The sequence below is a fragment of the Muntiacus reevesi genome, chromosome 10, assembly GCF_963930625.1.
Source record: "Muntiacus reevesi chromosome 10, mMunRee1.1, whole genome shotgun sequence".
NCBI classification, from domain to species: Eukaryota; Metazoa; Chordata; class Mammalia; order Artiodactyla; family Cervidae; genus Muntiacus; species Muntiacus reevesi.
Window position 1 is genome coordinate 5388287 of NC_089258.1, and position 22512 is coordinate 5410798.

The 22512-nt window shown below is 42.9% G+C and overlaps 1 protein-coding gene across 3 annotated transcripts in view; it reads left to right on the forward strand.

Annotated features, from left to right (window-relative positions):
• Positions 1 to 5695, forward strand: part of DOCK5 (dedicator of cytokinesis 5) — a 271512-nt gene extending 265817 nt beyond the window's left edge. For all 3 annotated transcript variants that reach the window (XM_065946612.1, XM_065946611.1, XM_065946613.1), the window contains 4 exons: positions 1343 to 1511; positions 2155 to 2293; positions 3629 to 3732; positions 4670 to 5695. In XM_065946612.1, coding sequence (XP_065802684.1) covers positions 1343 to 1511; positions 2155 to 2293; positions 3629 to 3732; positions 4670 to 4774 — 517 coding nt within the window. In that variant the 3' untranslated portion in view covers positions 4775 to 5695. The remainder of the gene's footprint in view (positions 1 to 1342; positions 1512 to 2154; positions 2294 to 3628; positions 3733 to 4669) is intronic.
• Positions 5696 to 22512: the final 16817 nt, after the last annotated feature.

A 22512-nucleotide genomic window follows, 5' to 3' on the forward strand; every position in this document is an offset into this window, starting at 1 on the left:
AGAGATATTTCAAAATATCTCTAGACTCTCATCAAATTCTTCCCCTTTGTATATTAGCATCTAATCATGATTCTTATTATGGCATTTGAAAATTTGTCATTGTAATTAAAAAAAATATTCTTTTGAGAAGTTCTCCTATATGCTAGGGCTTCCCAGGTAGCACAGTGGTAAAGAATCTGCCAGCCAATGCAGGAGACAAAAGAGACACAGAGTCGACTTCTGGGTCAGGAAGATCCCCTGGAGAAGGAAATGGCAAACCCACTCCAGTATTCTTGCCTGGGAAATTCCATGGACAGAGGAGCCTGGTGGGCTACAGTCCATGGGGTCACCAGGAGTTGGATGTACTGAGCATGCATGCATCTAATAGCTAGGTACTGTTGTAAGTATTTTGTAATAACCCTTTGAAAGTGAAAAAAGTATTAGTTGCTCAGTAGTGTCCGACTCTTTGAGACCCCATGGACTGTAGCCCACCAGGCTCCTCTGTCCATGGCATTCTCCAGGCAGGAATGCTGGAGTGGGGTAGCCATTCCCTTCTCCAGGGGATATTCGAACCCAGGGATCAAACCTAGGTCTCCCACTCTGCAGGCAGATTCTTTACTGTCTAAGCCACCAGTCTTAGACTGTCTAACCTTATGAGATGGGTATTACTGTATCATCCCCATTTTTATAGATAAGGAAACTGAGGTATGAAAAGATTTTCTGCCCAAGGTCACCCAGCAAGTAAATGTAGGTAAAACTTGAACAGAGGCTTAGGACCCCAGGACTTGCGCACTTATCCACTATATAACGCTGCCTGTTCATCTGTTACTGTATGAACTCTGTCTTTACCTACAAGTTTAGTAAGATCTTATCTTCCTAGCATAAGATAAATATCCAGTAGTGTTTTCTTGACGTGCTTGGATGGCCTCATTCTGTGCTTGTAGACCTTGAGATGTTCACTTGGCCGTCGGAAGTTCAGATTTAGAACCTGAGAAGGAAGCCACGGGTTAAGGTGCTGTTGAAGAGTCATATCCTCTGGTTTTTTGGGCATCATTTGTCACTGTCAGGTGATCAGTGTTTTCTGCCCTTGTCCTTGTTTGTAGCTGATTGGTCAGTCTTTTTTTTTTCTTTTTTTGACATGTAGTTGATTTGTAATGTGTTAATTTCTGCTGTATTGCAAAGTGATTTGGTTATACATCATATATATTCTTTTTCATAGTCTTTTTCATTATGGTTTATCACAGGATACTGAATAGAGTTTCCTGTGCTTGTGAAGTAGGACCTTGTTGTTTATCCAGCCCCTGTATACTAGTTGGCATCCACTAACCCCAGCCTCCCAATTCTTCCCTCCACCACCCGATAGGTCCATCCTGGAGCCACTTTTAGAGCGCAGGGCCTCGTCAGGGGCCAGAGTGGAAGATCTGTCCCTCAAAGAGGAGAGTGAGACTCGGACGAGCAAGTTCAAGATTAAAGACTGGAGTCTGAGCAAGTCCCAGGTCATCGCAGAGAAAGTGCCAGAACCTGATCTGATGGTAAAAACAAAAAACCCAAAACAACATGATTGTAAGTTTTCCACTGTTTTCCCTGTAGGCAGGCTTTTCACCATTGACATCATAACTGTGAGTGACCAGGTTGAAACCTGGTGTGGTTTCTCAGGACACAGCAGCCTCGGAGGGGCTCAGATCTCAGATGGTGCTAAGAAAACCATCCAGCTCTAAATCAGTAGAGGTCTACCCTCAGTGGAAATATGTGGATTGATGCTTAGAGTTGTGGTTCTCACCACCATGTTCCATGAGCCCATCTAAACATTGTCATTTCCCTTCTTTTAGTTTTAAAAAAAATAAAAAGTACTTTTTCTTCCATAAGCCACATCATGTTGTTAAATGTGTTGGGACCAGGTATCCCTGAGAATCAGGGTGGCTCATCTCCAGACTAAATGACACGGCCCATTGGCTAGCCAGAAAATAGCCTGTGGGCCGGTGATTCCCTATTTGTGTCTTCACCCTCGTACCCCCCACGTGCTAGTGTGGTAAACTTACAGAAGGCTCCTCGAATTTTGCACTTTAACAAGATTCTGCTCTGCAGACAGGGTTGTTTAAGGAGCATTGATGAGCTTGACGCTCCTCACCGTGACGATGTTTTTCTCTGTTTCCTCCCACCCCACCCCACCCCCAGAGCCCCGCCAAGAAATCTCAGAGGCCCAAGAGTCTCCAGCTGTCGGACAATCGGCTGACACCATTTCCTGGCGCTTCACCTCCACAGTCAACGACCCTGAGCCCACCTCCACTCACTCCTAAAGCAACCAGGCCCCTGAGTAAGTGTACCTGTAGAGACCCCTCATCGTCATTTCACTAGGTGATGGAGTGTGTTTATGAATCTGGGCCATTTTTAATCAAAATAGCCACAAGGGGTCTGAGATGATAAGTTGGTTCAGTTTGGTGGTCATGGGTGTCATTCAATTAGATTAGTGTTTGGCCAGAGTTCTTAGGTTGCTAAGACTCATTAAACTTTTCTGTACAGGGAGCCAGGGGGCTTTCCTCGTGGCCCAGTGGTAAAGAATCCACCTGCCGATACAGTAGACACACAGGTTCCAGGTAGGAACTCCAGCTCAATCCCTGGAGCAAGAAATGGCAACCCACTCCAGTATTCTAGCCTGGAAAATCCCATGGATGGAGCTCCTGTGATCATAAAGAGTCGAGTATGACTTAGCAGCAATACAGGGAGCCTCACAGGGTTTCACTGCCCGTTTTCCAAATAAATGGGATAGACTGGACTAGGACTAATTAGACAGGAAGTAATTTAGGAACTGTTGAGCAAGTAGCCATGTGCTTTATGTGGAGAAGGGTCCGGAAGGACAAGACATAGACAGATTACACTCAGGTTTGGGGAATCAGCAGTACACAAGTCTTGAGATGAAGTACAAGGATGCTTAACACAAAGGAGCAGTGGAAGAATAGATCATCACCCCAAACAGGAGACTGTAGTCAGCCAACATCCAAGTTAATCAGGCACGGTTTCCTGGAGGAGGTAGATATTGCATTCTTTAAATCAGGGGTGCCTAAGCTCCGGGATCTCATACCTGATGATCTGAGATGGAGCTGATGGAATAATAATAGAGATAAAGTGTATAATAAATGTAATATGCTTGAATCATCCTGAACCCTTTCCCCCACCCCACCGCCACCACAGTCCATGGAAAAGTTGTCTGCCACGAAACCAGTCCCTACTGCCAAAAAGGTTGAGGACTGCTACTTTAAATGATAAAATTGTAATAGTCCAATATAACCAGCATTTATTAACTACCTAGTTTGTGGCAGATGTTTTTTCCTAAGTACTTGGGATATATCAGAGAACAGAGTAATACTCTTAAGTTCTAGAAAATATTCTCATCTTCAGTGTAATAGTGACACCCTTCAATAAAACATGAAATTTTTACTTAAGAATTTCTCATGACACCTTCTGGTGAAGGAAGGGTGCTATGTGTGTCCCAGCGGGTAAGAGGTCTTCATTCTTTCCACAAAAACCGTAGAATGTGACCTTAGCAATTTGATTGACCAGGTGGTTTAGGGTGGCAGTGGCCAGCGGAAGTGCCGTGAGATTCCTCGGTGAGTTCTTCTCTCTGCCTTCATCTACTTTGTGTCATTTCCAGGCTCCCCATCGTTGCAGACAGATGGACCAACAATGGCTAATGTCCCACCGCCCCCTCCCCCCAAAAGCAAGCCCTATGAGGGCAGCCAGAGGAACTCCACCGAGGTAGGCTGGGGAGCACCCACCACTCATGGGAATGTAACCTTGGATTTCCCCAGGTTTTTGATAGGCAGGTTGTCCCATTGATTTGCCACTCTGATCAGTTTTTTGATTGATTCCTAAAATGACGAAAGAGAGGGGAGTTTTCAAGAAGAAGATGCTGTCTGACCTTTCATTGGATTGAAGGGCCCTCACCCTGGGTCCAGAGGAGGGGAATAAGCCAGAAGTTCTGACTCATACCTGAGTGAGTGAGGGATAGTCATTCTGGAAGGGCCTCCAGTAGTTCCCTTTATTCATTCAACACATATTTACTGAGCCCCTACTATACATATGGGCTTCCCAGGTGGCACTTGTGGTAAAGAATATGCCTGGCAATGCAGGAGACACAAGAGACGCAGGTTTGGTCACTGGGTCGGAAAGATCCCCTGGAGTAGGAAATAGCACCTCGCTCTAGTTCTCTTGCCTGGAGAATCCCATGGACAGAGGAGCCTGGTGGGCTATAGTCCATGGGGCTGCAAAGCATCATACACAGCTGAACACATAGCAATGCTGTTTGGGGGAGGCTTCCCTGGTGGCTGAGATAGATAGTAAAGAATCTACCTGCAATGCAGAAGTTCTGGGTTCGATTCCTAGGTCAGGAAGATCCCCTGGAGAAGAGAATGGCACCCCACTCCACTCTTCTTGCTTGGAGAATTCCATGGCCAGGGGAACCTGGCAGGCTACAGTCCATGGGGTCTCAGAGTTGGACATGACTGAGCAACACACACAGAGAAGGGAAAAGGAGGAGATTAAATTAGTCATATCCCTTTTTGCCTTGCAAAGGCTGTGTTGATAAACTCAGGTCACTTAGAAGCTAACACTGAATGTTGGAAATGTGGAGGAGAAGGCAAAATTAGGAAGAAAGAGAAGACTTATGTCTCCTTTTGTGTATCCACCCCACCAGATTGCGCCCCCACTGCCTGTCCGAAGAGAAGCCAAAGGCCCACCCCCTCCACCTCCAAAAGTACGGAAATCTGGCATCCTTTCTTCTGAGCCTGGATCCCAGTAAGGATCTTATCCTGTCTCTGGAGCTCTGAGCGCCTGGACCACGGATGCCTGGGTATTGGCCTTAGAGAAGCAGGATCCTCATTGCCCAGGGTCCCTGCTGGCTGCCTTTCCTGATCTGGAAGTGGGGTTCGCCAGCTCAACACTGGTCTCATCTTTTCAAAAAACCTCTTTTTGGTCCATGCCTGAGGCCCTGCCATTTCTCCTCCAACCCATGTGGAATTCCACAGTTGGCCACTTCCTGTGTTTCTCCCTCACCATTATGACATTTCAGCCTCCAGCACAGAACCACCAGGGTCTCCAGGAGCCTGGATAAGTTCTTCGTTGGTGCTGGGAAAATCCTCACAAACCTACTCCTTAGAGGAATTTCCTGCTTTGCTTCTGAAAAGCTGTACTTAAGACATTGTTTTCTCATGTGGACACACCCGGTGATATAACCTATTGGAAGAGACCAACATCAAGTACTTTGGTAGCCAAAATTATCTATCTTTCTGAGGTTTCCCTGTGCTTTTTTTTTTTTTTGGTGGGAAAGAACATCTTTTTCATGGAGATTGGCTGCTTTCAAGTAGGAATGGCTATCATTGTTGAAGAACATGGACTCAACTGTGAGCCCTGAGCGCCTGTGTTTCCCCCACCCCAACCCACCTAAACTGCCCCCCTCCACCTTCCCAAGAGTTCCCCACACTCCCGACTAATGGTCCTCTCTGCACGGCTGTCATGTCTTCCTACCACGGACTCCCGAGGCTCTGACTTTTGCACAGTTTCTTCTATTACCTCGGAGCTCAGATCACTGGATATAAGGGACTTAGAAGTCTGGATTGAACTGCTTTGCTTCGAGATCTCATTGGAATGGTTTGGCGGCCCCCCATCTGCAACCTGATTTTATCCTGGAGAATACAGTGCAATATCTCTAGTTGATTATTTATTCCTTCTTGATTGTTGAATTGATTTGATGATGTGTTCACGGTACCCTCATCAGTCCTCTTTTCAGAAGAAAAGGTGGAGTGATTCAGAGGATCAAATATTACCAGCAGATACATAAACAGCCACACAGAATTAAAGATCTTTTGAGCTTGAAGGCCCTTAAAAGTCCTACAATACCCCTGCGCCATTTTGTAGATAAGGAAATTGAGGCTAAACACAGAAAATCCTACTACAGACTCTTCCTAATAACCCAGCTTGCTCATTGAGTTTATACCTGGATAACATCTCTAGAAGACAACCCTGATGAATTCTTCAATCCCTACCCCTAGCTGGAACAACAGTGGAATGTCCCAGATAATTTCTGTACCACTTAGCTTTTTATGGCAAAATAGAAAACATTTAGGGTATGGATGCCCTGGGTCAGCCTGTGGGTATGCTCACCAGGGACTCTTGGTAGCCTGGTCAGGTCACCTTGCCTTTGAGGTCCAGGAGAGGTGGGGGGTTTCCCAGATGGCTCAGTGGTAAAAGGATCTGCATGCCAGTGTAGGAGACACAGGAGACTTGGGTTCAGTCTCTGGGTCAGGAAGATTCTTTGGAGAAGGAAAGGGCAACCCGCTTCACTAACCTTGCCTGGAGAATCCCATGGACAGAGGAACCTGGCGGCTATAGTCCTTAGGAGCCGGACACAACTGAGTGAGCACACACACACGGGAGACAGAGATTTAACTTCCAAAAATTTGGGTTTGCTTGCCTGCCTCTTTGGGTGCCGGTTTCACCACCACTCCTTCTAGGAGAGACGTGTAAATTCATCACAGCATCCGGGAAGTAAAGCCTCTGAGACGTGTCCGGGGTCACTGAAGGGATGAGAATGCATATCTGCTAGTGCCGTGTTTTCTCTTTGGCTCCACCCGGAGCACTCGCATGTGATGTAGCAGAAAGATGTGAAGAAGCCAGGGCTCTGGACGTAACCCGTTCAGGTTTGAATCAACCCAGCTATGGCCTCTCTCAGTTTTGCACACCCCCTTGAATTATTTTAAATTCTCTTGAGCTTTTTTCAGCTTTCAAAATGGAGGTCATCCCTCCCACACAGACTGCCGGGGGTTCCAGTGAGGCTGACTCTGTGAAGTAGATCCTCACTCTGTGGGCCTTTCTTGTCTCTGCTGGGCCTGCATAATATTTGAAGCTCTCCACAAGCATGATCAATGTTCATTTTTGTCTTTTTAGAAGATAATTTGGAGGGTGAGTGCAGGTTAGTTCTGCACACAACAGTCCCTTTCCAAAAGGTAGCACCTTATATATGACTAGGGACAAATTGTTAATAAGACCTGAAGACAGGGGCCTTCCTTGGTGGTCTAGTGGTTAAAATTCCACCCTTCCAATGCAGGGGGTGTGGGTTCGATCCCCAGGTGGGGAACTAAGATTCCACATGCCATGTAGCTCAGCCAAAAAAAATTTTTTTTTAAATATCTGGACTTGATTTTAAGTGGCACGAGAAGAGGAGGAAGAGACAACCTGCAGGACTGACCTGGAACCCAGAGCAGCCTCTGAGAAGTTGCGAGGCAGACTGACTGGAAGGGATTCATGAGCTTTATATCCTGCCATTAAAATAGAAGGATGTAAGCTATGTCACAAAAGAAAGAAATCTGAAGCATGTTCCTTTCAAGTCACAAGGATGACTTGTAAGTTCTGGCCTTTGGTCAGAAGTTGGGGCTTCCTGAGGGGCGCAGTGGTACAGAATTCTGCCTGCCGACGCAGGAGACAAGGGTTTAATCTCTGAGTCAGGAAGATCCCCTGGAGGAGGAAATGGCAACCCACTCTAGTATTCTTGCCTGGAAGATCCCATGGACAGAGAAGCGTGGCGGGCGACAGTCCCTGGGATCAGGATTAGACATGACTGAGCACACACACAGGGACATCCAATAGACTAGTGCCCAAATACATTTCGTTTTTTAACATAACGTTTTCCCATATGATTCCCTTCCCACATTCACGCAAATCCTGGATCTTTCCTGCCTGAATACACAGGATTCCGGGTCATGTGGTGAGTAAGTCCAGGGGACACTGGACTGCTCACCCTTGATCAGAAAGAGTCCTGTTTGACAAAAGATCCTAAGTAATGTCTGTCTTGAAGTCAAAGAGGGAAGCTGCAAAGAGATGCTTTAGGATTACCATAAAGGTAGGCGAAATACTGAAGAAACAACTGGTCCTTATTTTCCTTGATAAGAACTCTGAAGTATTGAAAGCCCTTGGAAGTAGCCCCCAAATTGTCACAACCTTTGTGGATGTTGGTTTATGGAATTTTTGTTTGAAATCTCCCCCCACCCCCCCATCTTGGCGACTTGTCTTGTTTTGATTTTTTTTTCAAGAATCGTTTCATTCAGCATAGATTAAGCTCTTACTGAATGCCAGACACTGTCCTAAACACCCAGGTTGTGACAATCCAGTGTGTTCAAAGGGAGCAGCCCCAGATACGAGGATTGTGGTGTGTCACTGGAGTGGCAAGAGAGTGGCATTGTACTTAAGGGAAGCCATAAGTGAGGTGCTGGACCAGGGGTTGCTTTCTCCTTCTCCACCTTCATGCCTTGATTCCAAAATTACAGTTGTTTTCCCCTGTCAGAGAGACCCATTAAAAAAACAACCGCCACCCTCAGACCGCTAAAACAGAGCCAGAGATCAAGCAGGATATGAGATTATAAGCTGCCTTTTCTAACTCTAAGCTTGGAGACTCCTTTCCCTCTCCTTGCCCTTGGGTCACGGGGTGATTTCTTGTTTTGAAATTAAAGCGTAACATTCAGACAGTTAAGGTCACAAATCTTAGGTGTACAGCTGAATCCAATATGATAATAGTGTGCACTCAAGTTACCACCTCAGAGAGCCACAGGCTTCCAGCCGCATGGACGTCTCCCAGGCATCCGTGCTGTCATTTATCAAAGGCATTTAGAAGGCCCTTGCATTTGTACTGTCCTTCCTGTCATTTTGCAGGTTTAATGAAAAGGGAAGGAAAAAACCCTACTTTCAACACACAAGAAGACTCTATAAAGGGTGTACGTTTGGCAGGTCAGTTTGGTCAGTCCCTGAACCTTAACCTGAATTTCTTCATATAAAGTACATGTATGCATATGTGTGTGTGTGTGTGTGTGTGTGTGTGTGTGTGTATTTGAGGTTACATTATTTTTTTAGAATTCTTTCAGGCCTAGCTTTCTTTTACTTTTAAGTGAATGAAAAAGAGGGGTGTAGAGTCAGAAGAATTTCTTAAGGTTTCTCTTCCAAAGCTTTTGAATCCTTACCTCATGACTAAGTAGTATTGTAAAGTTAAATTGGAAACGGTAAGTTGCCCTTAGGGGAGTTGAGAGTGGAATTACCAGTTTTACTCTACAAAAGGAGAATGCTTTCCTTTTAAGTTCATGATTTCAGGCTGATGCTTACAGTCCAGCCAAGGCTTATCTCATTTCTGTGCGTCCCAGACTCATCCATTAGCCACATTTTGTGAATTGTTCATCCAAACTTTGTCAAAAGCCCAGTGGCCTTGATTATGTGAACTAGTTGGGTTTCAAACACGAAGGGGTAAGAAGATATGCACTGAAGTAGAAAACATTTTGTTCAGATTTGCTGTAATTTATTTTTAAATTAAAACTGGAAATGTATTTTAAAGTTGTGTATTTAGTTGATTATTACCCTTATATTAATGAATTCATTCCTGAACATTTTCCTATTGACATATCACACTCTCTAGTCTCTTTTGGTCTCGTTTCATTCCAGGTGGTTCTATTTGTTTAAACTTATACTGTGGGGGTCACAGAGTCATCTTTGCCTAAAAGCAATCAAAACTGCAAACTATTTGGTTCTTTCTCCACCCACACTTCATTCATCCCATGGCATGTGAGCTGATGGTTTTCTGATAGCTATTTAATATAATAATTCCTGTTTCTTCACTCATTCACTGTGAATAATTAGGCATAGTTGTGGCACTAGTGGTAAAAAATCTGCCTACCAATGTAGGGGACAGAAAGAGACGGGTTTGATCCCTGAGTCAGGAAGATTCCCTGGAGTAGGAAATGGCAACCCACTCCAGTATTCTTGCCTAGAGAATCCCATGGGCAGAGGAGCATGGAAGGCTACAGTCCATGGAGTCACAAACAGCTGAACACGACTGAGTGACTTAGCGTAAGCACAGTGGTGTTAGGAAGTGATCTAATTTCATTCTTTTACAAGTAGCTGTCCAGTTTTCCCAGCAACATTTATTGAAGAGGTTGTTTTTGCCCCATTGAATATTCTTTCCTCCTTTGTCAAAAAGAAGATGCCCATAGGTGCATGGGTTTATTTCTGGGCTTTCTATCTTGTTCCATTGGTCTATATTTCTGTTTTTGTGCCAACACCATACTGTCTTGATAAAGCGTGGCAGCTGCGACGGAGCAGAAGCGTGGCCAAGAGGAGCTACCCAACGTCCAAGGTAGGGGCAGCAGCTGAGAGGAGCTACCCCAGATCCAAGGTAAGGAGCAACAGCTGCGCTTTACTGGAGCAGCCGTGAACAGATACCCCACGTCCAAGGTAAGACAAACCCAAGTAAGACGGTAGGCACTGAGAGGGCATCAGAGGGCAGACAGACTGAAACCACAATCCCAGACAACTAGCTAATCTGATCACACGGACCACAGCCGTGTGAAACTAAGCCATGTTTCAATGAAACTAAGCCATGCCATGGGGGGGGGGGGGGGCACCCAATATGCATGGGTCATGGTGGAGAGGTCTGACAGAATGTGGTCCACTGGAGAAGGGAATGGCAAACCATTTCAGTATTCTTGCCTTGAGAACCCCATGAACAGTATGAAAAGGCAAAACGATAGGACACTGAAAGATGAACTTCCCAGGTCAGTAGGTGCCCAATATGCTACTGGAGATCAGTGGAGAAATAACTCCAGAAAGAATGAAGGGATGGAGGCAAAGCAAAAACAACACCCAGTTGTGGATGGGACTGGTGACAGAAGCCAGGTTTGATGCTGTAAAGAACAATATTGCCTAGGAACCTGGAATGTTAGGTCCACGAATCAAGGCAAATTGGAAGTGGTCAAACAGGAGATGACAAGAATGGACATTCTAGGAATCAGCGAACTAAGATGAACTGGAAGGGGTGAATTTAACTCAAATGACCATTATATCTACTATTGTGGGCAGGAATCCCTTAGAAGAAATGGAGTAGCCATCATAGTCAATGGGAGAGACCGAAACACAGCACTTGGATGCAATCTCAAAAACGACAGTATGATCTCTGTTCATTTCCAAGGCAAACCATTTAATATCACTGTAATCGAAGTCAGAACTAACACCCAGAAAAGATGTCCTTTTCATTATAGGTGACTGGAATGCAAAAGTAGGAAATCAAGAAACACCTGGAGTAACAGGCAAATTTGGCCTTGAAGTACAGAATGAAGCAGGGTAAAGGCTAATAGAGTTCTGCTGGTCATAGCAAACACCCTCTTCCAACAACACAAGAGAAGACTCTACACATGGACGTCACCATTGGTTGACACAGAAATCAGATTGATTATATTCTTTGCAGCCAAAGATGGAGAAGCTCTATACAGTCAGCAAAAACAAGACCTGGAGCTGACGTGGCTCAGATTATGAACTCCTTATTGCCAAATTCAGACTGAAATTGAACAAAGTGGAGAAAACCACTAGACCATTCAGGTATGACCTAAATCAAATCCCTTGTGACTATAGAGTGGAAGTGAGAAATAGATTTAAGGGACTAGATCTGATAGAGTGTCTGATAAACTATGGATGAAGTTTCGTGACATTGTACAGGAGGCAGGAATCAAGACCATCCTCATGGAAAAGAAATGCAAAAAAACAAAATGGCTGACTGAGGAGGCCTTATAAAGCTGTGAAATGAAGGGAAGCGAAAAGCAAAGGAGAAAGCAAAAGATATTCCCATTTGAATGCAGAGTTCCAAAGAATAGCAAGGAGAGATGAGAAAGCCTTCCTCAGTGATCAATGGGAAGAACTAGAGATCTCTTCAAGAAAATTAGAGATACCAAGAGAACATTTCATGCAAAGATGGGCTCAATAAAGGACAGAAATGGTAGGGACCTAACAGAAGCATAAGATACTAAGAAGTGGTGGCACGAATAGACAGAAGAACTGTACAAAAAAGATCGTCATGACGCAGATAATCATGATGGTGTGATCACTCACCTAGAGCCAGACATCCTGGAATGTGAAGTCAAATGTGCCTTAGGAAGCATCACTACAAATAAAGCTAGTGGATGTGATGGAATTCCAGTGGAGCTATTTCAAATCCTGAAAAATGATGCTGTGAAAATGCTGCACTCAATATGCCAACAAGTCTGGTAAACTCAGCAGTGGCCACAGGACTGGAAAAAGTCAGTTTTCATTCCAATCCCAAAGAAAGGCAATGCCAAAGAATGCTCAAACTACCGCACAGTTGCACTCATCTCACACGCTAGTAAAGTAATGCTCAAAATTCTCCAAGCCACGATTCAGCTATATGTGAACCGTGAACTTCCAGATGTTCAAGCTGGTTTTAGAAAAGGCAGAGGAACCAAAGATCAAATTGCCAATGTCTGCTGGATCATCAAAAAAGCAAGAGAGTTCCAGAAAAACATCTATTTCTGCTTTATTGACTATGCCAAAGCCTTTGACTGTGTGGATCACAATAAACTGTGGAAAATTCTGAAAGAGATGGGAATACCAGACCACCTGACCTGCCTCTTGAGAAACCTGTATGCAGGTCAGGAAGCAACAGTTAGAACTGGACATGGAACTACAGACTGGTTCCAAATCAGAAAGGGAGTATATCAAGGCTGTATATTGTCACCCTGCTTATTTAACTTCTATGCAGAGTACATCATGAGAAACACTGGGCTGGAAGAAGCACAAGCTGGAATCAAGATTGCCAGGAGAAATATCAATAACCTCAGATATGCAGATGACACCACCCTTATGGCAGAAAGTGTAGAGTAATTAAAGAGTCTCTTGATGAAAGTGAAAGAGGAGAGTGAAAAAGTTGGCTTAAAGCTCAACATTCAGAAAACTAAGATCATGGCATCCGGTCCCATCACTTCATGGCAAGTAGATGGGGAAACAGTGGAAACAATGGCTGACTTTATTTTGGGGAGGCTCCAAAATCACTGCAGATGGTGATTGTAACCATGAAATTAAAAGACGCTTACTCCTTGGAAGGAAAATTTTGACCAACCTAGATAGCATATTGAAAAGCAGAGACATTACTTTGTCAACAAAGGTCCATCTAGTCAAGGCTATGGTTTTTCCAGTGGTCATGTACGGATGTGAGAGTTGGACTATAAAGAAAGCTGAGTGCCGAAAAATTGATGATTTTGAACTGTGGTGTTGGAGGAGACTCTTGGGAGCCCCTTGGACTGCAAGGAGATCCAACCAGTCCATCCTGAAGGAGATCAGTCCTGGGTTTTCATTGGAAGGACTGATGCTGAAGCTGAAATTCCCAATACTTTGGCCACCTGATGCATTTGGTAGTGTTGTCATTTTCACAATATTGATTCTTCCTATCCAGGAACATGGTATATATCCCTCCATCTGCTTATGTCATCTTTGATTTCTTTCATTAGTGTCATAATTTTCTGTGTACTGTTCTTTTGTCTCCTTAGGTAAGTTTATTCCTAGATATTTAATTCTTTTTCTTGCAGTGGTGAATGGGATTGATTCCTTAATTTCTCTTTCTGATTTTTCATTGTTAGTATATAGAAATGCAAGTGATTTCTATGTATTGATTTTGTATCCTGCAACTTTGCTAAATTCACTGATTAGCTCTAGTAATTTTCTGATACTATATTTAGGATTTTCTATGTACAGCATCATGTCATCTGCATAGTGAGAGCTTTACTTCTTTTCTGATCTGGATTCCTTTTATTTCTTTTTATTCTCTGATTTCTGTAAATAGAATTTCCAGAACTATGTTGAATAATAGTGGCGAAAACGGACACACTTGTCTTGTTCCTGATCTTAGGAATTCTTTCAGTTTTTCATCTATGAGAATAATGTTTGCTGTAGGCTTATCATATATGGGCTTTACTATGTTGAAGTAGGTTCCTTCTGTGCCCATTTTTTAAAGAGTTTTAATCATAAATGGGTGCTGACTTTTGTCAAAGGCTTTTTCTGCATCTATTGAGATTATCGTATGGTTTTTATCTTTCAATTTGTTAACATGGTGTATCTCATTGATTGATTTTTGTATATTGAAGAATCGTTGCATTCCTGGAATAAACCCAACTTGATCATGGTGTATGAGCTTTTCAATGTGTTGCTGAATTCTGTTTGCTAAGATTTTGTTGAGGATTTTTGCATCTATGTTCATCAGTGATATTGGCATGTCGTTTTCCATTTTTTGTATTGTCTTTGTCTGGTTTTGGTATCAGGATGACAGTGGCCTTGTAGAATGAGTTTGGAAGTTATCCTTCCTCTGCAATTTTTTGAAAGAATTTTAGAAGGATCGGGATTAGCTCTTGTCTAAATGTTTGATAGAATTCTCCTGTGAAGTTATCTGATCCTGGGCTTTTGTTTTTTCAGAGATTTTTGATCACAGCTTCAATTTCAGTGCTTGTAATTGGATTGTTTATAATTTCTATTTCTTCCTGGTTCAGTCTTGGAAGATTGAACTTTTCTAAGAGTGTGTCCATTTCTCCCAGGTTATCCATTTTGTTGCCATATGGTTGTTCATAACAGTCTCTTATAACCCTTTGTATTTCTGCATTGTCTGTTGTAACCTCTCCTTTTTCATTTCTAATTTTGTTAATTTGATTCTTCTCTCTCCTTTTCTTGATGAGTCTGGCTAAAGGTTTGTCAATTTTTTTTATCTTCTCAAAGAACTAGCTTTTAGTTTTATTTATCTTTCACTTGTTTCTTTCATTTCTTTTCCATTTATTTATGCTTGAATCTTTATGATTTCTTTCCTTCTACTAATTTTGGTGGTTATTTTTTGTTGTTATTCTTCTTTTTCTAGTTGTTTTAGGTGTAAAGTTAGGTTTTCTATTCGATGTTTTTCTTGTTTCCTGAGGTAGGATTATATTTCTATAAACTTCCCTCTTAGGACTGCTTTTGCTGCATCCCATACATTTTGAGTTGTCCTGTTTTCATCGTCATTTGTTTCTAGAAATGTTTCGATTTCCCTTTTGATTTCTTCAGTAACTTGTTGGTTATTTAGAAAAGTGTTGTTGAATCTCCATGTGTTTGTGTTTCTTAAACTTTTTTCTTGTAATTGATATCTAATCTCATAACATTGTGGTCAGAGAAGATGCTTGATATTTCGATTTTTGTAAATTTACTGAGGTTTGATTTGTGACCCAAGATGTGGTCTATCCTGGAGAATGTTCCATGTGCACTTGAGAAGAAGGTGTATTCTTCTGCACTTGGATGGAATGTCCTGAAGATATCAGTGAGATCCATCTCGTCTAAAGTATCACTTAAGACTTATGTTTCCTTATTAATTTTCTGATTTGATGATCTCTACATTGGTGTGAGTGGGGTGTTAAAATCTCCTACTATTTTTGTGTTCTTGTCCATTTCTCCTTTTATGTCTGTTAGTGTTTGTCTTATGTATTGAGGTGCTCCTGTGTTGGGTGCATAGATATTTACAATTGTTATGTCTTCCTCTTTGATCATTATGTAGTGTCCTTCCTTATCTCTTCCTTATTTCATTTTTATTTTAATGTCTATTTTGTCTGATATGAGATTGCTACTCCAGCTTCCTTTTGCTTCCCATTTGCATGGAATATATTTTTCCATCCTCTCACTTTCAGTCTATATGTGTCTTGAGGACTGAAGTGGGTTTCTTGTAGACAGCTATATATGGGTCTTGTTTTTGTATCCATTCAGCCAGTCTGTGTCTTTTTATTTAAGCATTTAATCCATTTACATTTAAAGTAATTCTTGATGTATATGTTCTTATTGCCATTTTCTTAATTGTTTGGGGTTGATTTTGTAGATCTTTTTTCTTTTCTTGTATTTCGTTACTCTATAAGTCTGTTTAACATTTGTTGTAAAGCTGATTTGGTGGTATTGAATTCTCTTAACTTTTGCTTGTCTGGAAAGTTTTTTATTTCTCCATCAATTTTGAATGAGATCTTTGCCACGTACAGTAATCTTGGTGTTGTAGGTCTTCCCCTTTTGGTACTTTAAATAGATCCTGCCATTCCCTTCTGGCCTGCAAAGTTTCTGCTGAAAGATCAGCTGTTAAGCATATGAGGTTTCCCTTGCACTTATTGTTTCTCCGTTACTGCTTTTAATATTCTTTTTTTGTGTTTAGTCTTTGTTAGTTTGATTAGTATGTGTCTTGGCTAGCATGTTTCTCCTTGGGTTTATCCTGTATGGGACTCTGTGCCTCTTGGACTCAATTGACTGTTTCCTTTCCCATGTTGGGGAAATTTTCAACTATAATCTTTTCAAAAATTTTCTCATACCCTTTCTTTTTCTCTTCTTCTTCCGGGACCCCTATAATTTGAATGTGTGTGCATTTGATATTGTCCTGGAGGTCTCTGAGACTATCCTCAGCTCTTTTCATTCTTTCTCCTTTATTCTGCTCTTCAGAAGTTGTTTCCACCATTTTATCTTCATCTCACTGATTCGTTCTTCTTCTTCAGATATTCTGCTTTTGATTCCTTCTAGAGTATTTTTAATTCCGGTAATTGTGTTGTTTGTCTCTGCATGTTTATTCTTTAATTCTTCTCGGTCTTCCTTAATTGATTCTTGTCTCCATTTTGTTTTCAAGGTTTTTGATCATCTTTACTATCATTATTCTGAATTCTTTTTCAGGTAGTTTGCCTATTTCCCCTCCATTTAGTTGGACTTATGTATTTCTAGTTTGTTCCTTCGTTTGTGTAGTATTTCTCTGCTTTTTCATTGTATATATATTTGACTTATTGTGTTTGAGGTCTCCTTTTCCCAGGCTTCAAGGTTGAAGTCCTCCTTCCCTTTGGTTCCTGCCCTCCTGAGGTTGGCCCAGTGGTTTGTGTAAGCTTTGTATAGGGTGAGATTTGTGCTGAGTTTTTGTTTGTTTTTCCTCTGATAGGCAAGGCTGAATGAGGTGGTAATCCTGTCAGCTGATGACTGGGTTTGTATTTTTGTTTTGTTTGTTGTTTAGATGAGGCGTCCTACACGGGGTGCCACTGGTGGTTGTGTGATGCTGGGTCTTGCTTTCAAATGGTTCCCTTTGTGTGAGTTCTCACTATTTGGTGGTCCCTAGGGTTAGTTCTCTGGTGGTCTGGGGTCTTGGAGTCAGTGCTCCGACTCCAAAGGCTCAGAGCTTGATCTCTGATCAGGAATGAAGATTCCACAAGTGAATTGTTATGGTGTTAAGTGAGATTAAAACAAATATCCAAAAATGAGAAACCAAAGATGAACCCCAGACAAATGGCATTTACAAAATCAGGCAAATAATAATTAAAATAATGGAATATACACCCATGAGCAAAATCAAAACAGTCCAACAAAAATAAAGTACAATACATTGACCTGGTGAACAAAGGAAATCAAAAATTATATTTAACAGTTAAGAACAAAACTAACTAAAGCACAAACTGGAAAACAAAACTAAAGTAAGGTGCTAAGTGGGGAATAAAGCAATGAAAACAAAACTAACAAATACGTTGAGGGGAAAGGAAAGAAAGCGAAGAAAGAATAGATATGAGAAGTTAAATAGAGGTAAATGCAGGAGATTTATATACATTAGAGATCAACTGCAAGGGGAAAAGAGCAGAAGGAAAGGCAAACAAAGGAATAAATGTAGAAAAAATTAATAGGTTTAAACAAAATTAAAAGTTAAAATTATAAAAAAGAAGGAAAAAAAAAAAACAAAAAAGAAAAAACAAAAGATAGGAAAATTCCACAGAACTGCAAAAGCCCAATGTAGATGCAGAGGTTTATAGCAACAATAAAAAGTGTGACTGAATATACACTTATACACCCATAAGCAAAATCATAACAGCCCAACAAAAAAAACAGTACAATAGATTGACCCAGCAAAAAAAGGAAAGCAAAAATTATATCTACCAGAGCAAAACTGACTAAAGCATAAACTGGAAAACAAAGCTAAAGTAAGGTCCCAATTGGGGAATAAAGCAATGGAAATAAAACTAACAAATAGATTGAGAGGCAAGGAAAGAAAGATAGGCAAAGTTAAATAGAGATAGATGAAGAAGGTTTATACACATTAAAGGTTAACTGCAAGGGGGAAAAAAAGGTGGGGAAAAAAAGGTAGGAAAGGCAAACAAATGTAGAAAAAATACATTAAGTTTAAAAAATTAAAATTATTTTTAAAAAAGGAAGAAGAAATAAAAAAGGAAAATTCCACAGAACTACAAAAGCCCAATGTAGAGACAGAGGTTTATAACAACAACAAAATATGTGCCTGAATATACACATATACATATACACCCATAAGCAAAATTAAAACAGTCTAACAACAAAAAATATATAATAGGTTGACCCAGCAAATAAAGGGAACCAAAAATTATATCTACCAGAACAAAACTAACTAAAGCACAAACTGAGTATACACTTATATACATTTATATACACTTAACATTTATTCAGCAAATGAATAAATGTAGAAAAATGTAGTTTTTTCAAAAAATTAAAATTAAAAAAGGAAAACACAGAACTGCAAAAGGCCAGTGTAGAGGGAGAGGTTTATAACAATAAAAAATATGACTGAGAAAAAAATTTAAAAACTCAAAAGCTGAATTAGATTTCATAGTGCCAATTAAATTGACAGCTACAGGTGGGACGGGGGGGGCGGGGCAGGGGGAAGGAAAAGGAATCCAAAAGAATCTATAGAACAAGTCAAAACATCAGAATAATAAATGTTTTCCTTGAGTTACTGCTGTCAGAGTCATTTACCTTGCTGGAAGTCACAGTCCTCCTCACCTCCCTAGGATGCCTGCTAACACACTGCTGATCTCTGGACCTGCTGTGGGGGCAGCTCAGATTCTAATCTGGTCCTATTAGTCTGTTTTCTGGCTTCCAGTGTCCACAGCTATCAGAGCTAGCACATTTTCTTTTGCGGGAGATCTCAGTGACCTTTTATATATTCCATAGACACAGAGTCTGCTAGTTGATCGTGTGGGTTTAATCTGCAGCTTGTACAGCAGGTGGGAAGGTTTGGGGTCTTCTTCCTTAGTCACATTGCCCCTGGGTTTCAGCTGTGGTTTTATTTTCACCTCTGCATGTGGGTCATCCACTGCAGTTTGCTCCTGAGGCTTCCCCGGAGCACTTCAGTTTGTGCCTGTGAGGGGCAGGTCTGGAGGTGGTGCAGCTGCTGGGTCACAGGGGTTCTATCCACACCAGGTACTCAGGAGGGTTGGCAGCCAGGGCAGCAGGAAATACGGTGCTCTAGATGCACTCATCTCACACACTAGTAAGGTGATGGTTAAAATTCTCCAAGCCAGGTTTCAGCAATACATGAACCATGAACTTTCAGATGTTCAAGCTGATTTCAGAAAAGGCGGTGGAACCAGAGATCAAATCGCCAATGTCCGCTGGATCATCGAAAAAGCAAGAGAGTTCCAGAAAAACATCTATTTCTGCTTTATTGACTATGCCAAAGCCTTTGACTGTGTGGATCACAATAAACTGTGGAAAATTCTGAAAGAGATGGGAATACCAGACCACCTGACCTGCCTCTTGAGAAACCTGTATGCAGGTCAGGAAGCAACAGTTAGAACTGGACATGGAACTACAGACTGGTTCCAAATAGGAAAAGGAGTATATCAAGGCTGTATATTGTCACCCTGCTTATTTAACTTCTATGCAGAGTACATCATGAGAAACACTGGGCTGGAGGAAGCACAAGCTGGAATCAAGATTGCCAGGAGAAATATCAATAACCTCAGATATGCAGATGACATCACCCTAATGGCAGAAAGTGAAGAAGAACTAAAGAGTCTCTTGATGAAAGTGAAAGAGGAGAGTGAAAAAGTTGGCTTAAAGCTCAACATTCAGAAAACTAAGATCATGGCATCCGGTCCCATCACACTTCATGGCAAATAGATGGGGAGACAGTGGAAACAGTGTCAGACTTTACTTTTTTGGGCTCCAAAATCACTGCAGATGATGATTGCAGCCATGAAATTAAAAGACGCTTACTCCTTGGAAGAAAAGTTATGACTAACCTAGATAGCATATTAAAAAGAAGAGACATTACTTTGTCAACAAAGGTCTGTCTAATCAAGGCTATGGTTTTTCCAGTGGTCATGTACGGATGTGAGAGTTGGACTATAAAGAAAGCTGAGCGCCGAAGAATTGATGCTTTTGAACTGTGGTGTTGGAGAAGACTCTTGAGAGTCCCTTGGACTGCAAGGAGATCCAACCAGTCCATCCTAAAGGAGATCAGTCCTGGGTGTTCATTGGAAGGACTGATGTTGAAGCTGAAAGTCCAATACTTTGGCCACCTGATGGAAAGAGCTGACTCGTTGGAAAAGACCCTGATGCTGGGAAAGATTGAGGGCAGGAGAAGAACGGGACGGCAGAAGATGAGATGGCTGGATGGCATCACCAATTCGATGGACATGGGTTTGGGTGGACTCCGGGAGTTGGTGATGGGCAGGGAGGCCTGGCGTGCTGTGGTTCATGGGGTCGCAAAGAGACGGACATGACTGAGCAACTGAACTGAACTGAGAAGGGTATGGCAACCAATATTGGCCAATACACTCCAGTATTCTTGACTGGAGAACTCCCTTCCCTGACAGAGAAGCCTGGCAGGCCACAGTCTACAGGGTTGAAAAGAGTTGGACCCTACCGAAGAAGCGCAAGACTTTTTCCCTGTGGCAACTCTGCCCAGTTGAGCGTGAAGGTGGCGCAGCTGCTTGGCTTGGGAGGGCCCTGGGGGCGCCAATGTGCAGGACTTCCTGAATGTGACGTCGCTCAGTTTTGTCCTACTCTTTGTGACCCTGTGGACTGTAGCCCACCAGACTCCTCCATCCATGGGATTCTCCAGGCAAGAGTACTGGAGTGGGTTGCCATTTCCTTCTCCAGGGGATCTTCCTGACCCAGGGTTGGAACCCGGGTCTCCAGCATTATAGACAGACACTTTATCATCTGAGCCACCAGGGAAGTCCTCCACCACAGGAATTATGGCCCTATCAGAGTCTTTTTTTCAAGCCTCTTGTAGCTGGCGATTAGAAGGTCTCTTTGGCCAGTCTTTCTCCATAACGTCGCCCATTCAGGCATTTAGAGGACTTCTGTGACTGGGGTCCTTCTCTGTTGTTTGGCACATCAGGCACATAGAGGGGCCCCCTGGCTGGGGTCCTACTGTGTAGATCGGTGCGTCAGGCACTTCAAGGGGTACCCTGGGTGGGGCCCTACTCTGTAGCTCAGCGTGTCAGGCGTTTGATGGGCCAGCCTCTCTATTGTTCAGCTACTGATGCTGGCATGTGGGGGGAGAGAGGCTATGGTGATGGCTCCACCCACTATGCATGACTAAGCAGTATCGCCTTGCTTCCGTCGCTGCCTGGCTTTCCTCCACATCTGTCTCTCCGCAGTTAACAGCAGCCCTCACCCTAGGATTGCTCCACAATCCCTAAACTCCAACTCCCAGCTGCTGCGCCCTCTGGGGTATGTATGGCTGTGACAAGGACTGTCTGATTCTCATTCCATTTAGGCTGCCACAGATCAGCTGTTTCACACTCAGCCTTAAATGTTTCTCCTCTGATGCAGACAGTTGCTCCCACGTGGGTATCAGACCCCTGCTTCAGTTCCCCCACCCACCGAGGGTAGGTCCAGTCCTACAAACACTCCTGTTTTCCCCCCTAGTTCCTAACGACGTTTGTGTGGTTTTATATATTCATTTCCACTGGTCAGGTACTCCTGTCCGCTCTAAGCTGGTGTTCTGCACGCACTTCTGTGTCTGAAGGTGTATTCCTGATGTATCCATGGAGAGAGATGTACTCCACGTCCACCTACTCCTCCTCCATCTCGTTCTCTCTCATTTCCTCATTTTAAAGGGAAGTAATAACATCCACTTTCCAAGGCTGTTCCAAGGGTTAATGAAAATATTTATGCATCTGTTATACCTAACCCATTCTGGAGAATGAATGGTGCCGGTGCTGTTTGACCAGGGGACGTGGGAACACCTGACACCTGTCTTCAACTGACTATAATCCATATGTTTCTGAAGAGAAATAATCAGAAAGATCAGGCAGGGGAGCAGTATTATTTTTAGGGCTTGGTCCAAACCTCATGCACCTCTTGCTCTGATGAACCTAGGGGAACCAAATGGAGCCCAAAGAATCATTGGGCCAGGAGCCCAGCGAGGCCTCCTTTCCCCGAGGCCTCTCTCAGGCCCTGGTTGACTTACAAAGGGATTGGAGACAATCTGGGGGGCAGCGGGGAAACTTTGGCCTTGGCGCCATCTTCTGTAGGTCAGGGAGAAAGCTTTCACCCCATAGAAAACTGGACTGAATTGGTGTTGGACTTAGAGCAATTGTCCGGTGAGTGCAGGGTGGTAGTGGGAGTGGAGGAGGAAGGGAGCCATGGGATTCCTTGCGGCAACAATAACATTGCCTTTGTATGATCTCCTCTTCTCTGCGCCCCCACATCCCCATGCTTTTAGGAGCACCCTAACACATTTTCAGTGTTTAGGAGCACCCCCTCCAAGGTGGCACTAGTGGTAAAAAACCTGCCCGCCAGTGCAGGAGACATAAGAGATGCTTGTTCGATCCGAGTCAGAAAGATCCCCTGGAGGAGGGCCTGGCAACCCACTCCAGTATTCTTGCCTGGATAATCCTTTGGACAGAGGAGCCTGGTGGGCTACAGTCCATAAGGTCACAA